General features: G+C 42.1%; 1 protein-coding gene across 1 annotated transcript in view; it reads left to right on the top strand.

Annotated features, from left to right (window-relative positions):
- Positions 1–14,093, top strand: part of ADCY2 (adenylate cyclase 2) — a 456,623-nt gene that overhangs the window by 304,961 nt on the left and 137,569 nt on the right. The window contains exons 5-6 of the mRNA XM_070357742.1: positions 3,425–3,573; positions 8,877–8,988. Of these exons, the coding sequence (XP_070213843.1) occupies positions 3,425–3,573; positions 8,877–8,988 (261 nt within the window). The remainder of the gene's footprint in view (positions 1–3,424; positions 3,574–8,876; positions 8,989–14,093) is intronic.

Genomic DNA, 14,093 nt, shown 5'->3' with positions numbered 1-14,093 from the left:
CCTCCTTTGTCTCCCGTCTCATCGTGCCTTAGAGGATGACCAGATGAGTCTTCTGACTTTGTTGACATCAATAACACAGTTTTCTCACTGGATTTTCTCTATTTGCTTAAGTAGATTTTGAACATTATGAATACTTCATACAATTTTGACCTCACATACAATCATCCAATACAGTGATCAGTAAATAGAGAAACAGAGGCCATCCCATACAGACTTACTCAGTACTCACAGTGTGCTCAGTAGCTACCAAAAATGGAGTTGAGTGAAGGCAACATTAGCATAGCTCGGTTCCAAACTTGAAGAAGCAAAGTCTATCATCTAAGTACTTCCTTGGATGTATCACATATTTTGTGACTTTCAGACTTCCCAAATGCCTAACCATATGGTTGGTCATGGAAGCCAAAATGTAGAAAAAAGAAAGTAAGAGGCAATTACATGTATTTGATGGGTAGGTAGCAAAAGACAAATAGATGATGGAATAGCTCTACTTTGTAGTAAGATTACAAAAGGTAGTAAAGTGCCATTTATTTTAAAAATAAATCCCAGTACCTTTTCACTGGGTTCTGAGATAATAGAGGGATCAAATTTGTAGAGACACTAGATCATCAGCCAAATGTTTTGAACTCTCAATTTGCATGTAACAAGGATACAGGTTTTATTCTAAGTTTTAAAATATGGACATCCATTTTTCATGTCATTGGAAAAGACCCTGATGCTGGGAAAAATCGAGGGCAGGAGGAGAAGGGGATGACAGAGGAGGAGAGGGTTGGATGGCATCAGCGACTCGATGGACATGACTTTGAGCAAGCCCCAGGAGATGGTGCTGAACAGGGAAGCCTGACGTGCTGTAGTCCATGGGGTTGCAAAGAGTTGGACACAACTGAGCAACTGAACAACATTTTTCACATTATTAGTAATTTCTTGGTATTCTGAGTTCCATGTGGCTCCATTTCTCTGGGCTCACTTGTTCTATTAACAAACCAAAACCTGACTTGATTTCTTCTATTATTGAACTCAGTTATTCTCTATCCTCCTGCTGTTGATCATCTTGGCCCTTGTCTGCATACTGAGAGGTCTCACAGTTGGACAGGGTTCCTGCTCTTTCAAAATTTTGCTTTAGTCCAAAATTGGAATTCACCTCCTCACTTTTAAGCTAACATGATGCTGTTGTATTGTTAGGTCATCAGTGAAAATTGGAGAATAATGGAAGGAAATTCAAGCTCAGAATAGGGATCAAATCAAAATGTGACTTCAAGTGGTTGCCAGTGTTTACCAATGGTTTTCCAACCAGGAGACACTTTGAGTGTTCCCTTTCTCCTTTAGTGCGACCTGCTGATGTGAAGATGGGGAGAGGCAGTCATTCTTTCTCCCAGTGTCTTTGTCTGCCAAAGACAAAAACCCAAAATAATCAATGCCTTGCTTTGCGGAATAGTCAAATTTCCCTTTGGGTGAATATCACTGACCCAGATCTTGCCCAGGCCTGGTATTGATGACCAAGAAGGTCATTAATCTGATCTTAAAACATACGCCCTGCCTACCCAGGTCTCCATAAGCAGTACCAATGATGAACACAGGTTTTGAGATGAGATTTCTGTTTATTGTGCCCCAGACAAAATGTACTGCAGGGCATTCATGCATTCAGCAAATAACTACAGAGAAAATGCTACTTTCCAGGAACTCCTCTAGGAGTTGAGAAATCAAACAAAAAAAAGCCCCCCACTTAACTACCGTTCACATCACCCGTCTCTGTGAGTGCAAGGAACCATATAAAGGGTTATGTTGCCAATGTCCATGTAAAATCTAGTGGTATTGCTACCCCTCCAAAAAAATTTTTTTTCTAAAAAATATGGGGACCTCTCAGTCCTTTTCCCCTAAGACTGAAATATCTACACTCTTTTTCTGATATTGATATAGCACACAAAGAGAGCTCCTGGAAGCATGTGGTGCGTGGCAGGGGCTCCTGCTCTGTTAGTTCCCCTGTGTTTTCCAAGGTATGTGGATTCCTCTAAACACCAGCCTGTCCTAGTCTCGTCTGACAGCTGTGCTCTTAGGGACACTGTCTCCTTCATCTTTGCATTTATCATTAGTGCTCATCAAGAGTCTGGCATTCAGTGGGCAGTGATGGATGTTTCCTGATTGGGTGAATGAAGGAAGGAGAGAACAGATGACCGACACTCAGATATGCCAGTTCATGGAGAGACGCCCCTGACCACACACTGAGGCCCCGCACAGGCCCACATGGAGTCTCCTGTTGACTTTGCATCTGTGTTTTCCTGGAGCAGGCTGGGGATAGGCTGTGGTGAGGGCCATTTCATCTTCATCAAGATGTACTTCTGGCCTCCCCTCTGCTCCATCATGAAAGTTCCCCAAAGTTCCAAACTGATGTGCTGTGTGGGTGGATACAGGGACAAACGTGTGGACCAGTGAATCTGGGGGCAAAGCCCGCTTTCCCCACCCTCCTCTACTCTCTCAGCACTTTGTCCACAAAGAAATTTGTTGAGAGAAAACGTGGAAGAAGAGAAAATCTTTTGCTCTACAGATGCTCATTTATATACACTGAATATCACTAGCTAAATCCACAATACCTGAGGAATATATGGTGTTTTCTATAATAGATTTATGTTTAAAGTACTCTAGAGTAAATACCAACTTTCGAAGATTGACCTTCTGTGATACTTCTTCAAAAAAAAAAAAAAAAAATTACAATTTTCTTAAAGGGAATGAAAAAGTGCCATTCTAAGCATAATAAATGCATATTAACATATGTATAATATTGCATGCTATCATGTACAGGATTTACTGAATTTAAAGACTAAAAATGTAAGAAAGGCTCATGTTTTCACTTCTTTGTGACCCCCTATAGTTTCTCATAGATGACATTTTCTCAGAGACTAATATTTCTGACTCTGTTTTTACAATAGTTCAGAATCACGAAAAAGGATTGCACAATCACCACAGAGGAAATGAAATATTTGAAAACGTGTGACTATCTTATTTAGGAAATGTGGAATATTGCTTGACTTTCAAAAGTGCAATATAGCTTGTACTTTATCTTTCAAGCGAACGAGTAGGCGAAAATGAGAGTCTTCTATCTCCGACTGACCACTACTTTCTGGCATCTTCGTATTATTTCCGTTTCACTCCTTTAAAATCACAATAGATAAATAATATCCTTGGGGAAATAACTACGCCTTCCTTTTCTTTGCACACTGCAGAACACATGCTTAGAACTCAATAAATAATCTAATAACACACTCTGACCTTGGAAAATTGGATTTTTTTTTAACATGTATTTCTAGACTCTGTATTTGAACTTGTTAGAGTCTTCAGATTGGCCCCGCTCGGGCCCCGTGATGGTTTCGGTCGCCTTGCTGTGACCCCGGTGGTGTGACCTCTCTCCTTCTTCCTTCCAACCTGGCTTCAGGAGCGGCTGCTGCTGTCCCTGCTGCCGGCACACATAGCCATGGAGATGAAAGCGGAGATCATCCAGAGGCTGCAGGGCCCCAAAGCCGGCCAGATGGAGAACACCAACAACTTCCACAACCTCTACGTCAAGCGGCACACCAACGTCAGGTACGCGGCGCCGTCCTCCCTCCTCGGCGAGGCTGGGGAGCCCGACGCCAGGTGGCGGATGTAAGTCACCGGAAGTGCCCATCTTACAGCGTCACGTGCCCTTCGGGGCTGTTCATCTTGGCGCAAAGCATAGTGTCCACTCCCCCTACCTGTGTGTGAGGGCCTCTGTCGTTCAGATAAGAAACAGACCCTTCTACTTGTGGCATTTTGGAACCAGCCGTTACAAAGGGGAGAGAAGTGGCCGGTGGGGCCTTCATTCTGGGAACTCTCGGGTCGGATCTCACTGTGTCCCAGGCACCCAGGACTCTGTATGTCAGTAAGATTAGGGAGTTGGTGGGCTCTAGACACAAGGACTGGTTCCTCAAGATGGACTTGGCAGGGGCAGGGCTCGAGGAGCTAGCACTTTCCAGGGCGGCTGAGTATCCTGCTGTCCATCAGGAATGCCGTAGGGGGGGAGGCGGGGGGGCTGGAGGGGGACGTCTCTGGGTATGGCCAGTACCCAGCATCATAGGTGATGGCGTGCACCCTAATCAAATTACAGTGAAAGTTACAGCTTGTCCAAGAGTGGCAGTCATAGATGCTTCGCAGGGAGCCATTCATGGAATCTTAGTAACTGGAAAACTAACAAGGGATTGTGGTCAGAAGGGAGGTCGTGTAAGTCCTCTTCTCCTCTGAGCTCTGCATGGGAGCCAGGTGGGCCCTCACTTCAGTCTGGGGTGGGTGCTCTGTCTCATGCTCCCCATCGTCTCTGGCCCCTCCAGACTAGGCACTCTGGTCCTCACCATTCTCCATGCCCACCTGTTTCTGATCCCAATTCTCTGGAGGCCTGTCCTTCTATCTGTTCCATTGTGTTACAGTGGTGCTTGCTCTTCTGGCTGGGTTATCTCAGTGAGTAACCTGTGCCTGCCTCATTCATCAGGTTACTCCTTTAGTTGTCAGGGTTACTCACCCCTCCATTCAACAGTTTATTAACAACAATCACAAGCAAAACTGAAATTGTGTAGCTCATCATCTAGAATCAAAATCAGGGTGTTTGCCCCCAGCTCCAGACTTTTTCCATTGCATGTTGCTGCCTTGGGTCTAATCACTTCAGGTCAAGGATTTCTGAAATTGATTAATAAGAAAGAAATTTAACTGTAGCTTAAAATAAAAGTGAAAATGTTAGTCACTTAGTCATGTCTGACTGTGCGACCCTATGAACTGTAGCCGGCCAGGCTCCTCAGCCCATGGAGTTCTCCAGGCAAGAATACTGGAGTCGGTTGCCATTCCCTTCTCCAAGGGATCTTCCCGACCCAAGGATCAAAGCCAGGTCTCCCACATTGCAGGTGGATTCTTTACCATCTGAGCCACCAGGGAACCCCTAACTGTAGCTTGAATGCATTGCTAAGACAAATCTCAATTTGACACATGATTTTAGAAACAGTTGTGGCCCAAGCACACAAAGAGCTAATATACAATAAAAAATGTATATTGAGAGGAAGATAACAGAAAAAAGTTGCATATCAATGAGGAATCAGAAGTAAATATTTTTAAGTCCCCATCATTTTTTGGAATAATAGGAAAGAACTATGGGTGTATATGTATATACATGTGTGTGTGTGAGTGTGTATAAACACAGAGAGAACATTCATACATATTAATGAGTGAAATTATTTAAAACACTAGCTTGCCTTTAGGTTTTTAAGCATTTTGCCTACATGATTAAAGAAAAAAAAATTTATAGTATCTGATAAGTTGTATTTTACTAGAAATTGCTCTTTCTAGCCTTCAGTTCAGTTCAGTCTCTCAGTCATGTCTGACTCTTTGCGACCCCATGAATCACAGCATGCCAGGCCTCCCTGTCCATCACCAACTCCCGGAGTTCACTCAGACTCACGTCCATCGAGTCAGTGATGCCATCCAGCCATCTCATCCTCTGTCGTCCCCTTCTCCTCCTGCCCCCAATCCCTCCCAGCATCAGAGTCTTTTCCAGTGAGTCAACTCTTCACATGAGGTGGCCAAAGTATTGGAGTTTCAGCTTTAGCATCAGTCCTTCCAATGAACACCCAGGACTGAGCTCCTTTAGAATAGACTGGTTGGATCTCCTTGCAGTCCAAGGGACTCTCAAGAGTCTTCTCCAACACCACAGTTCAAAAGCATCAATTCTTTGGTGCTCAGCTTTCTTCACAGTCCAACTCTCACATCCATACATGACCACTGGAAAAACCATAGCCTTGACTGGACAGACCTCAATTGTCTGAAAATCAGGAATGGCCCTTCCATCTCCTACAATATATTTAAGACACTTATTGGTATTCAAAATGTGTAAAAATAAATATTAATATGTCTGTATCTAAAGAAGATCACAGACTCTAAGTAGTTGTGATATAGTCCAGGAACACTAGACCTGCAAAAATAACAGATGACACGACCAATTTCAGGCAGTTGATAAATAATCTGCATAATACCTGTATTATCGATTTCTATGTAACAAATTACCCCAAAACTTAGTGGATTTAAAGAACAATAGACATCTCACAGTTTCTGTGGGCTGGAGTTTTGGAGCATCTTAAATGGTTCTGGCACAGACTTCCCCATAAGGCTTCAGGCTGCTGGGGGATCTGCTCCCAATGTGGCTTCTCACCTGGTGAGCAGGTTAACTTCATGTTGGCTGAAGGCCTCAGATCTTCACCACTGGACCTCTTCACAGGTTCTTGAGTGTCCTCACAATATGGCTGCTTGCTTCCCCAGAGGGAAGGATCCAAGAGAGAGCCGGGTGGAAGTTGCTGTATCTTTTATGAAAGGTCATTTCTTGCTATTCCTACAGTATTCTATTAGTTACACAAGTCACTCCTACCCGTTATGGGGAGGAACAATACAAGGGAGGCGAGGATGACTGAGGCCGTCTTGGAAGCCAGGTACCACACAGTCTAAGGCAAAGGGTTGGTGAAGCAGCTTCGGCTGCCTTCAGAGATTGTATACAATATGTTTGCAGTATTTAATCAAATTTAAATTCAGAAAACATATTTGGCGTCCTAAAGAAAAGTGTTAATGTTAGCTGCTCAGTGGTGTCTGACTCTGTGACCCTGTAGACCGTAACCCACCTGCTTTCCCCCGAGTCCATGGAATTTTCCAAGCAAGAATACTGGAAAGGCTTGCCATTCCTTTCTCCAGAGGATCTTCCCAACTCATGGATCAAACCTGAGTCTCCTGCATTGCAGGCAGTCTTTACAGTCTGAGCCATGAGGGAAGCTCCTAAAGTAAATACATAACTTAAAACTTAAAAATACAGAAACTTAAATGTCATGTAGTACCAATTAATTTTAAAAGAAATCTGAAACCTATGGCCTTTTCATCCTGAGGCAGGATGTGGGCATGGGTATACAAATATCTGAGTTCCTGCTTTTGGTTCTGTGGGGTGTATACCCAGCAGTGGGATTGCCAGTTCATCCAGTAATTCTGTGTTTCATTTTTTTTTAAAGAAACATCATACTCTTTTCCGTAGTGCCTATGCCGTTTTACATTTCCCCTAGCGTACTTACCAGTTCTAATTTCTATACATCCTCAGCAGCACTTGTTATTTTCTTTAAAAAGAAAAAAAAGATATCCCAGTGAGTGTTAATTGGCAGTTATTTTTGTTTCATGGCCCATCTTAAACCATACCATATGTATTACCTGAAACTCAAATTCCCAGCAGCAATTTTAGGCTTCTTTATTAGGTCCTTGGGGCTTCCCAGGTGGCACAGTGGTAAAGAATCCACCTGGCAAGTCAGGAAATACAAGAGAAGTGGGTTTAGCCCCTGGGTGGGCAAGATCCCCTGGAGGAGGACATGGCAACCCACTCCAGTATTCTTGCCTAGAGAATCCCATGGACAGAGGAGCCTGGTGGGCTGCAGTCCCTGGGGTCTGAGTCAGACACAACTGAACACAGTGCACATATTAGGTCTTTATATAAAACATAAGCACGTTCTATGTAGGTAAAGTTGTAATGCACCCACAGGTGTTGTGTTCTTCTATCCTGATTCATCAAGGTTAGCTTGATGCACACAAAACTCTAAGGAATCTCGCATTTGTCCCCCAGCCTATACTTGCCATGAGGGGAAGCTGTGCTGTCACTTCCTTAGTGACTGTGTCCCAGATTCTTCACCACCCCTCAGTTCAGTTCAGTTCAGTCGCTGAGTCGTGTCCAACCCTTTGTGACCACATGGACCACAGCACGCCAGGCCTCCCTGTCCATTGCCAACTCCTGGAGTTTGCTCAGACTTATGTCCATTGAGTCGGTGATGCCATCCAACCATCTCATCCTCTGTCATCCCCTTCTCCTCCTGCCTTCAATCTTTCCCAGCATCAGGGTCTTTTCCAATGAGTCAGCTCTTCGCATCAGGTAGTCAAAGTATTGGAGTTTCAGCTTCAGCATCAGTCCTTCCAATGAACACCCAGGACTGAGCTCCTTTAGGATGGACTGGTTTGATATCCTTGCAGTCCAAGGGACTCTCAAGAGTCTTCTCCAACACCACAGTTCAAAAGCATCGATTCTTCGGCGCTCAGCTCACCACCCCTACGACTCTGTTTTATGGCATTCTACTGTTTGCCTTTATTGTACTTGTTATTACTGTAACTGGATATTAGCTGGCATCCTTCCTTGTTTAATGCTTCCCCCAAACTCAGCTCTGAGCTTTAGGAAGATGCATCTCCTTTCCTGGAAGATAGTAAAGAACCCAAAATTTTGTCTTTCAATCAGAATTTATTGATGTCTTTCAATCAGGATTTAACTTTTATGATTTTGCTTCTTCTACTTAGGAATGCTTACAATACAAAATCACGTACACGTTTACACCCGTGGCGGATTCATGTTGATGTATGGCAAAACCAATACAATAGTGTAAAGTAATTAGCCTCCAATTAAAGTCAATAAATTTTAAAAATAAATAAATTAATAAAATCACATAACAGTTCAAACAGAAACATACTCCTTTGATATCAGAATTATGACACTGTAACGAACTGTCAGGATGAAGACCACATAAGCCAGAATGGGAAGGAGAGGCTGGCCCTGAGAGGAGAAATGTTGTCAGTAAGAATGGACTAGAATAGAGAAAGTGTATCACAAGGCTTTCTTCCCCGATCTTAATTATAAAAATGTAACATCAAAAAAATTAATGGGAAAGTTTAGCAACATGTTTATGTATTCCATACCCAGGGGAATGATGTTTTGCAAAAATATAAAGCGTAAGAAATCATCCTCTTTTAATGGGAAAGACTACCATTGCTTTCTTAGCGAATATAAACTTGCAAATATGGCACCCACTGGTTTGTTCCCACAGTATCCTCTATGCGGACATTGTCGGGTTCACCCGTCTGGCCAGTGACTGCTCCCCTGGAGAGCTCGTCCATATGCTGAATGAACTCTTTGGAAAGTTCGATCAAATTGCAAAGGTGAGTATTAGTGATTGCTTTCTATTTTGAGGATATATAAAATTGGGGCTTCCCTTTTCTTGATCCTCACCAGGTTTTTGCCTCTTCATAAAAGCATCCTTTAGGAATCTTATTTATAGATTTGTTGGGTTTATTTGCCATTGATAAGTCTCAGACCTACATTGGGAAAGAGAAATGCTGTGGCATATAATTAGCATATGCTTTCGTTTATTTTTAAGACCCTGGCTTATATATAATTCAGCACACATACAATAAATACATTCAAGATAACAAGACTTGATTTGCACATCTCTCTGCACTGTGCTGTTCTTAGCTTCTCTTTTTAGGCATTTTGATGTCGATGAGTTGGAAACGTAATTTCCTCTCCAGTTGTAACCTTTACATATTCACAGTGTTAAGCGGCATGCTGGGAAAATCCTGAAGACAGGATGCATCCCTTCTTCCTAAGGCCTCATTTACTGCTGTCTCATTTTCATCCATTGGCCTTTGTGCCACTTGCAGAAATGTAAGCTCAGTATTCACCGTTCATATGCTCATTTGTGGGGAGTTTCATAGAGAAGAAATGATGACAGCTGATTTAAAACCATACCAGACCTCACTCCAGACTTATTTATTGGAACAATTAAGATTTCTGGTGGGAATATTGGTGCTTTTTCTTGCTTGCTAGCCCTCTATTTCTGTCTCATAAAATGTTCCTGGCCTTAATTTTTGTCTTTGAGTGGTTCCCAACAAAAATCCTTTATTATGCTTATCAAAATGTATTTTTATACATTAGGAAGAGTTAGTTCCAAGTTTAGTTCATGGTGAAATTTCCCTTACACTTAAACAACAGAGAACATTCCAGCCAAGCTCCTAGGCACAAATCTGGCTTTCAGATGTTCAGAGTCACTCCTGGGTCAAGCTCCCCATGAGATGCCTTATGTTGCCCAACTGACCATGACAAATCTCACTGGGGATTCTAAAAAATTCACTGAGAGTACAGCTCTGTTTCCTTCCTTTACCAAATCAAAGGGAAAGGTTGAGTTGGGGTTGAGAGGGCTCATCTTTAGGAAAAAAAAAAAAAAAAAACAATGTCTTGACTATATTCTCCATGAAGGAGCAGCCAGTTGTCTATGTTGCCAGTTATTGGTTCCTTGTGACCTAAGGGGGGAAAAGGAAATACTTGTCAATGAATGATTATTAAACCAAATAAAAACATAGAGAGATTATCTGTTAAAAATAATATCTTAAAAGTTTGAGTTAATAAAAGGTCATTTCTGCTGCACTGCCTGGTGACATGTCAGGAAGAAACTTTCCAATCTTGGCCAGTGACAGCAAGGTTCTGGTGTTCTGATGGCATTTTCCCTGCATGCAAGGCTGTGTCCAAATTACTTCTCTTTAAAAGGACACAAATCATACTGGATTAGGGGCCCACCCTACTCCTGTATGGAGAAGGAAATGGTAACTCACTCCAGTATTCTTGCCTGGAAAATTCCATGGACAGAAGAGGCTGGTGGGCTACAGTCTATGGGGTCACACTGAGCAAGAAACACTTTCTACTCTGGTATGACCTTATCTTAACTAATTACATCTACAATAACCCTCAGTTCAGTTCAGTCACTCAGTCGTGTCTTACTCTTTGTGACCCCATGAATCCCAGCACGCCAGGCCTCCCTGTCCATCACCAACTTCTAGAGTTCACTCAGACTCACATCCATCGAGTCAGTGATGCCATCCAGCCATCTCATCCTCTGTCGTCCCCTTCTCCTCCTGCCCCCAATCCCTCCCAGCATCAGGGTCTTTTCCAATTAGTCAACTCTTCGCATGAGGTGGCCAAAGTACTGGAGTTTCAGCCTTAGCATCATTCCTTCCAAAGAAATCCCAGGGCTGATCTCCTTTAGAATGGACTGGTTGGATCTCCTTGCAGTCCAAGGGACTCTCAAGAGTCTTCTCCAACACCACAGTTCAAAAGCATCAATTCTTCAGCACTCAGCTTTCTTCACAGTCCAACTCACATCCATACATGACCACTGGAAAAACCATAGCCTTGACTAGATGGACCTTTGTTGGCAAAGTAATGTCTCTGCTTTTCAATATGCTATCTAGGTTGGCCATAACTTTTCTTCTAAGGAGTAAGCGTCTTTTAATTTCATGGCTGCACTACTGCCAAATAAAGTCACGTTTACAGGTACCAGGGGTTAGGATTTCAGCATATGAATTGGAGGAGGACAGAGTTTATATCACATAGAAGAGGTAATTGGTATGATTTCCTGCTCCTGTCTGATGATTATAACAAAGGAACGTCCAGGCAATATCAGTCTGGACTAGGATAGCTTGGTCCATGCATTGTTGGTCACAGGGGCAGCGTGCTTTGGATATCAGTTCATGTTTCATAGTTCAGATCATGGAGTCAGAGAGCTTTGTAAGCAAATAGCTCAGTCCATTGAGTGAATGCTATGGAAAGCACAGTAGTTTACATTAAGGAACTCAACATCATTGCTCATTCACTGTGATATTTTATCCACTTTAATGAGGTATAGTTGACATACAAAAAGCTGTACATATTTAATATACATGCAACTTATCGAACTTCAGGGATACACCCTTGGAACCATCACTACAATCTATGCCATAAACATCTATTACCTACAGATCTTCACTTTGCCCTTTTAATTTATTATTATCATTATCATCATTGTATTATTATTTTGTGATTAAATACTTAACATCAACCTTTGCAGCCTGTGGTTAGGTATACAGTATAGTATTATTAGCTATAGACACTGTGCTGTCCAGTAGATCTCTAGGACTTACTTATCATGCGTAACTGGAACTTTTACTTCGACCTTTTCCTTTGACCAACACCTCCCCATTTCCCCCTCTCCCAGGCCTGGAAACCAGCATTCCACACTCGGTTTCTGTGTTTAACAATGAGATTCCTCATATAAGTGGTATCATGTAACATTTGCCATTCTGTATCTGGCCTATTTCACTTTGTTGTTGTTCAGTCACTCAGTCGTGTCCAATTCTTTGCAACCTCATGGACGATAGCACACCAGGCTTCCCTGTCCATCACCAGCTCCTGGAGTTTGCTCAAACTCATGTCCGTTGAGTCAGTGATGCCATCCAACCATCTTATCCTTTGTCGTCCCCTTCTCCTTCCTTCAATCTTTCCCAGCATCAGGGTCTTTTCTAATGAGTTGGCTCTTTGCATCAGGTGGCCCAAGTTCTGGAGTTTCAGCTTCAGCATTAGTCCTTCCAATAAATATTCACGACTAATTTCCTTTAGGATTGACTGGTTTGATCTCCTTGCAGCCCAAGGGACTCTCAAGAGTCTTCTCCAACACCACAGTTCAAAAACTCAAAGAAGGCTGAGTGCTGAAGAATTTATTTCAATTAACAAATCAAATTCAACAGCACATTAAAAAAAATCATATACCATGACCAAATGGGATTTATCTCTAGGATGCAAGTTGGATGGCATAGCAAATCAATTGATGAGATATATATATATATATATATATATATATATATACTGCATTAACATAATGAAGGATAAAAAACACATGCTCATCTCAATCAATTGCAGAAAAAGCATTTGACAAAACTGAACACCCTTTTATCATTAAAAACTCTCAACTAATAAGAAGGAACTCAGCTCAACACAATAAAGCTATATATGAAAAGGCCACCGTGAACATCATATTCAGCAGTGAAAAACTGAAAGCTTTTCTTCTAAGACTGGGGAGAAGACAAGGACACCTGCTCTATCCAGTTCATTTCAACATAGTGCTGGAAGTTCTTGACACAGGCCTTAGGCAAGAAAAAGAAATGCATTCAAGTCAAAAAAGTAGTAAAATTATTACTTTTTGCATATTATATGACCTTATATGTAGAAAACTTTAGAGCCCACAAAAATTTGTTGTTGGTGGTGGTTGGTGGTTTAGTTGTGAAGTCATGTCTGACTCTTGCAACCCCATGGACTGTAGCCCACCAGGCTCCTCTGTCCATGGGATTCTCCAGGCAAGAATACTGGAGTGGGTTCCCATTTCCTTCTCCAGGAGATCGTCCCAACACTGGGCTTGAACCCGGGTCTCTTGCCTTGCAGGCAGATTCTTTACCAACTGAGCTAGGAGGGAAGCATAAAAATCTGTTAGTACTAATAAACTCAGTAAAGTTGCAGGATACAAAATATGTGTACAATAATCTGTTGTGTTTCTATACACTAACAATGAAGTATCTCAAAAGAAAATCAAGGAAACAATTCCATGTACATTATCATCAAAAAGAATGAAAAACTTAGGGATAAACTTAACGAAACAGACTGTGTACTCAGTCGTGTCTGATTCTTTGCGACCCCATCAACTGTAGCCCATAAGGCTCCTCTGGCCATGGGGTTTTTACCAGCAAGAATACTGGAGTGGGTTGTCATTTCCTGCTCCGGGGAGTCTTCCTGACCAGGGATGAAACCCACGTCTTCTACATCTCCTGCATTGGTAGGCAATTCTTTACCACTGCACCACCTGAGCAGCCCTAAGCAAGCACGTGAATGACTTACACACCAAACACTATAACACACTGATGAAAGAAATATAAACAGACGCAAGTAAGTAGGAAGAGATTCCATATTCGCGGATTGGAAGAATTAATGTTGTTAAAATAATACCCAAAGCTATGTACAGATTCAATGCAATCCCGATCAAAATCCCAATGTGGTTTTTACAGAAATAGAAAAAAATCAATCCTAAAATTTATATAGAATCACAAGAGACCACAGATATCCAAAGCAATTTTGAGCAAGAAGAACGAAGCTAGAGGCTTCATAATTCCTGATTTCAAAATATCTTCCAGCTACAACAATTCAAACCAGTAGGATACTAAGAACAGACATATAGAGCAACAGAACACAATAGAGAGACCAGAAATAATCCCATGTAACTGGTCTTTGATAAGGGTACCAAGAATTCACTGTTATTAATCTTACTGCTTCTAGACTCAGAATACATATTTAGGAAGTGAAAGTCGCTTAGTTGTGTCCGACTCTTTGCAACCCCATGGACTATACAGTCCATGGAATTCTCTAGGCCAGAATACCGGAGTGGGTAGCCTTTCCCTTCTCCAGGGGA

The sequence above is a fragment of the Bos mutus genome, chromosome 20 (assembly GCF_027580195.1).
Source record: "Bos mutus isolate GX-2022 chromosome 20, NWIPB_WYAK_1.1, whole genome shotgun sequence".
NCBI lineage: Eukaryota > Metazoa > Chordata > Mammalia > Artiodactyla > Bovidae > Bos > Bos mutus.
This window is presented reverse-complemented; position numbering and strand designations above follow the sequence as displayed.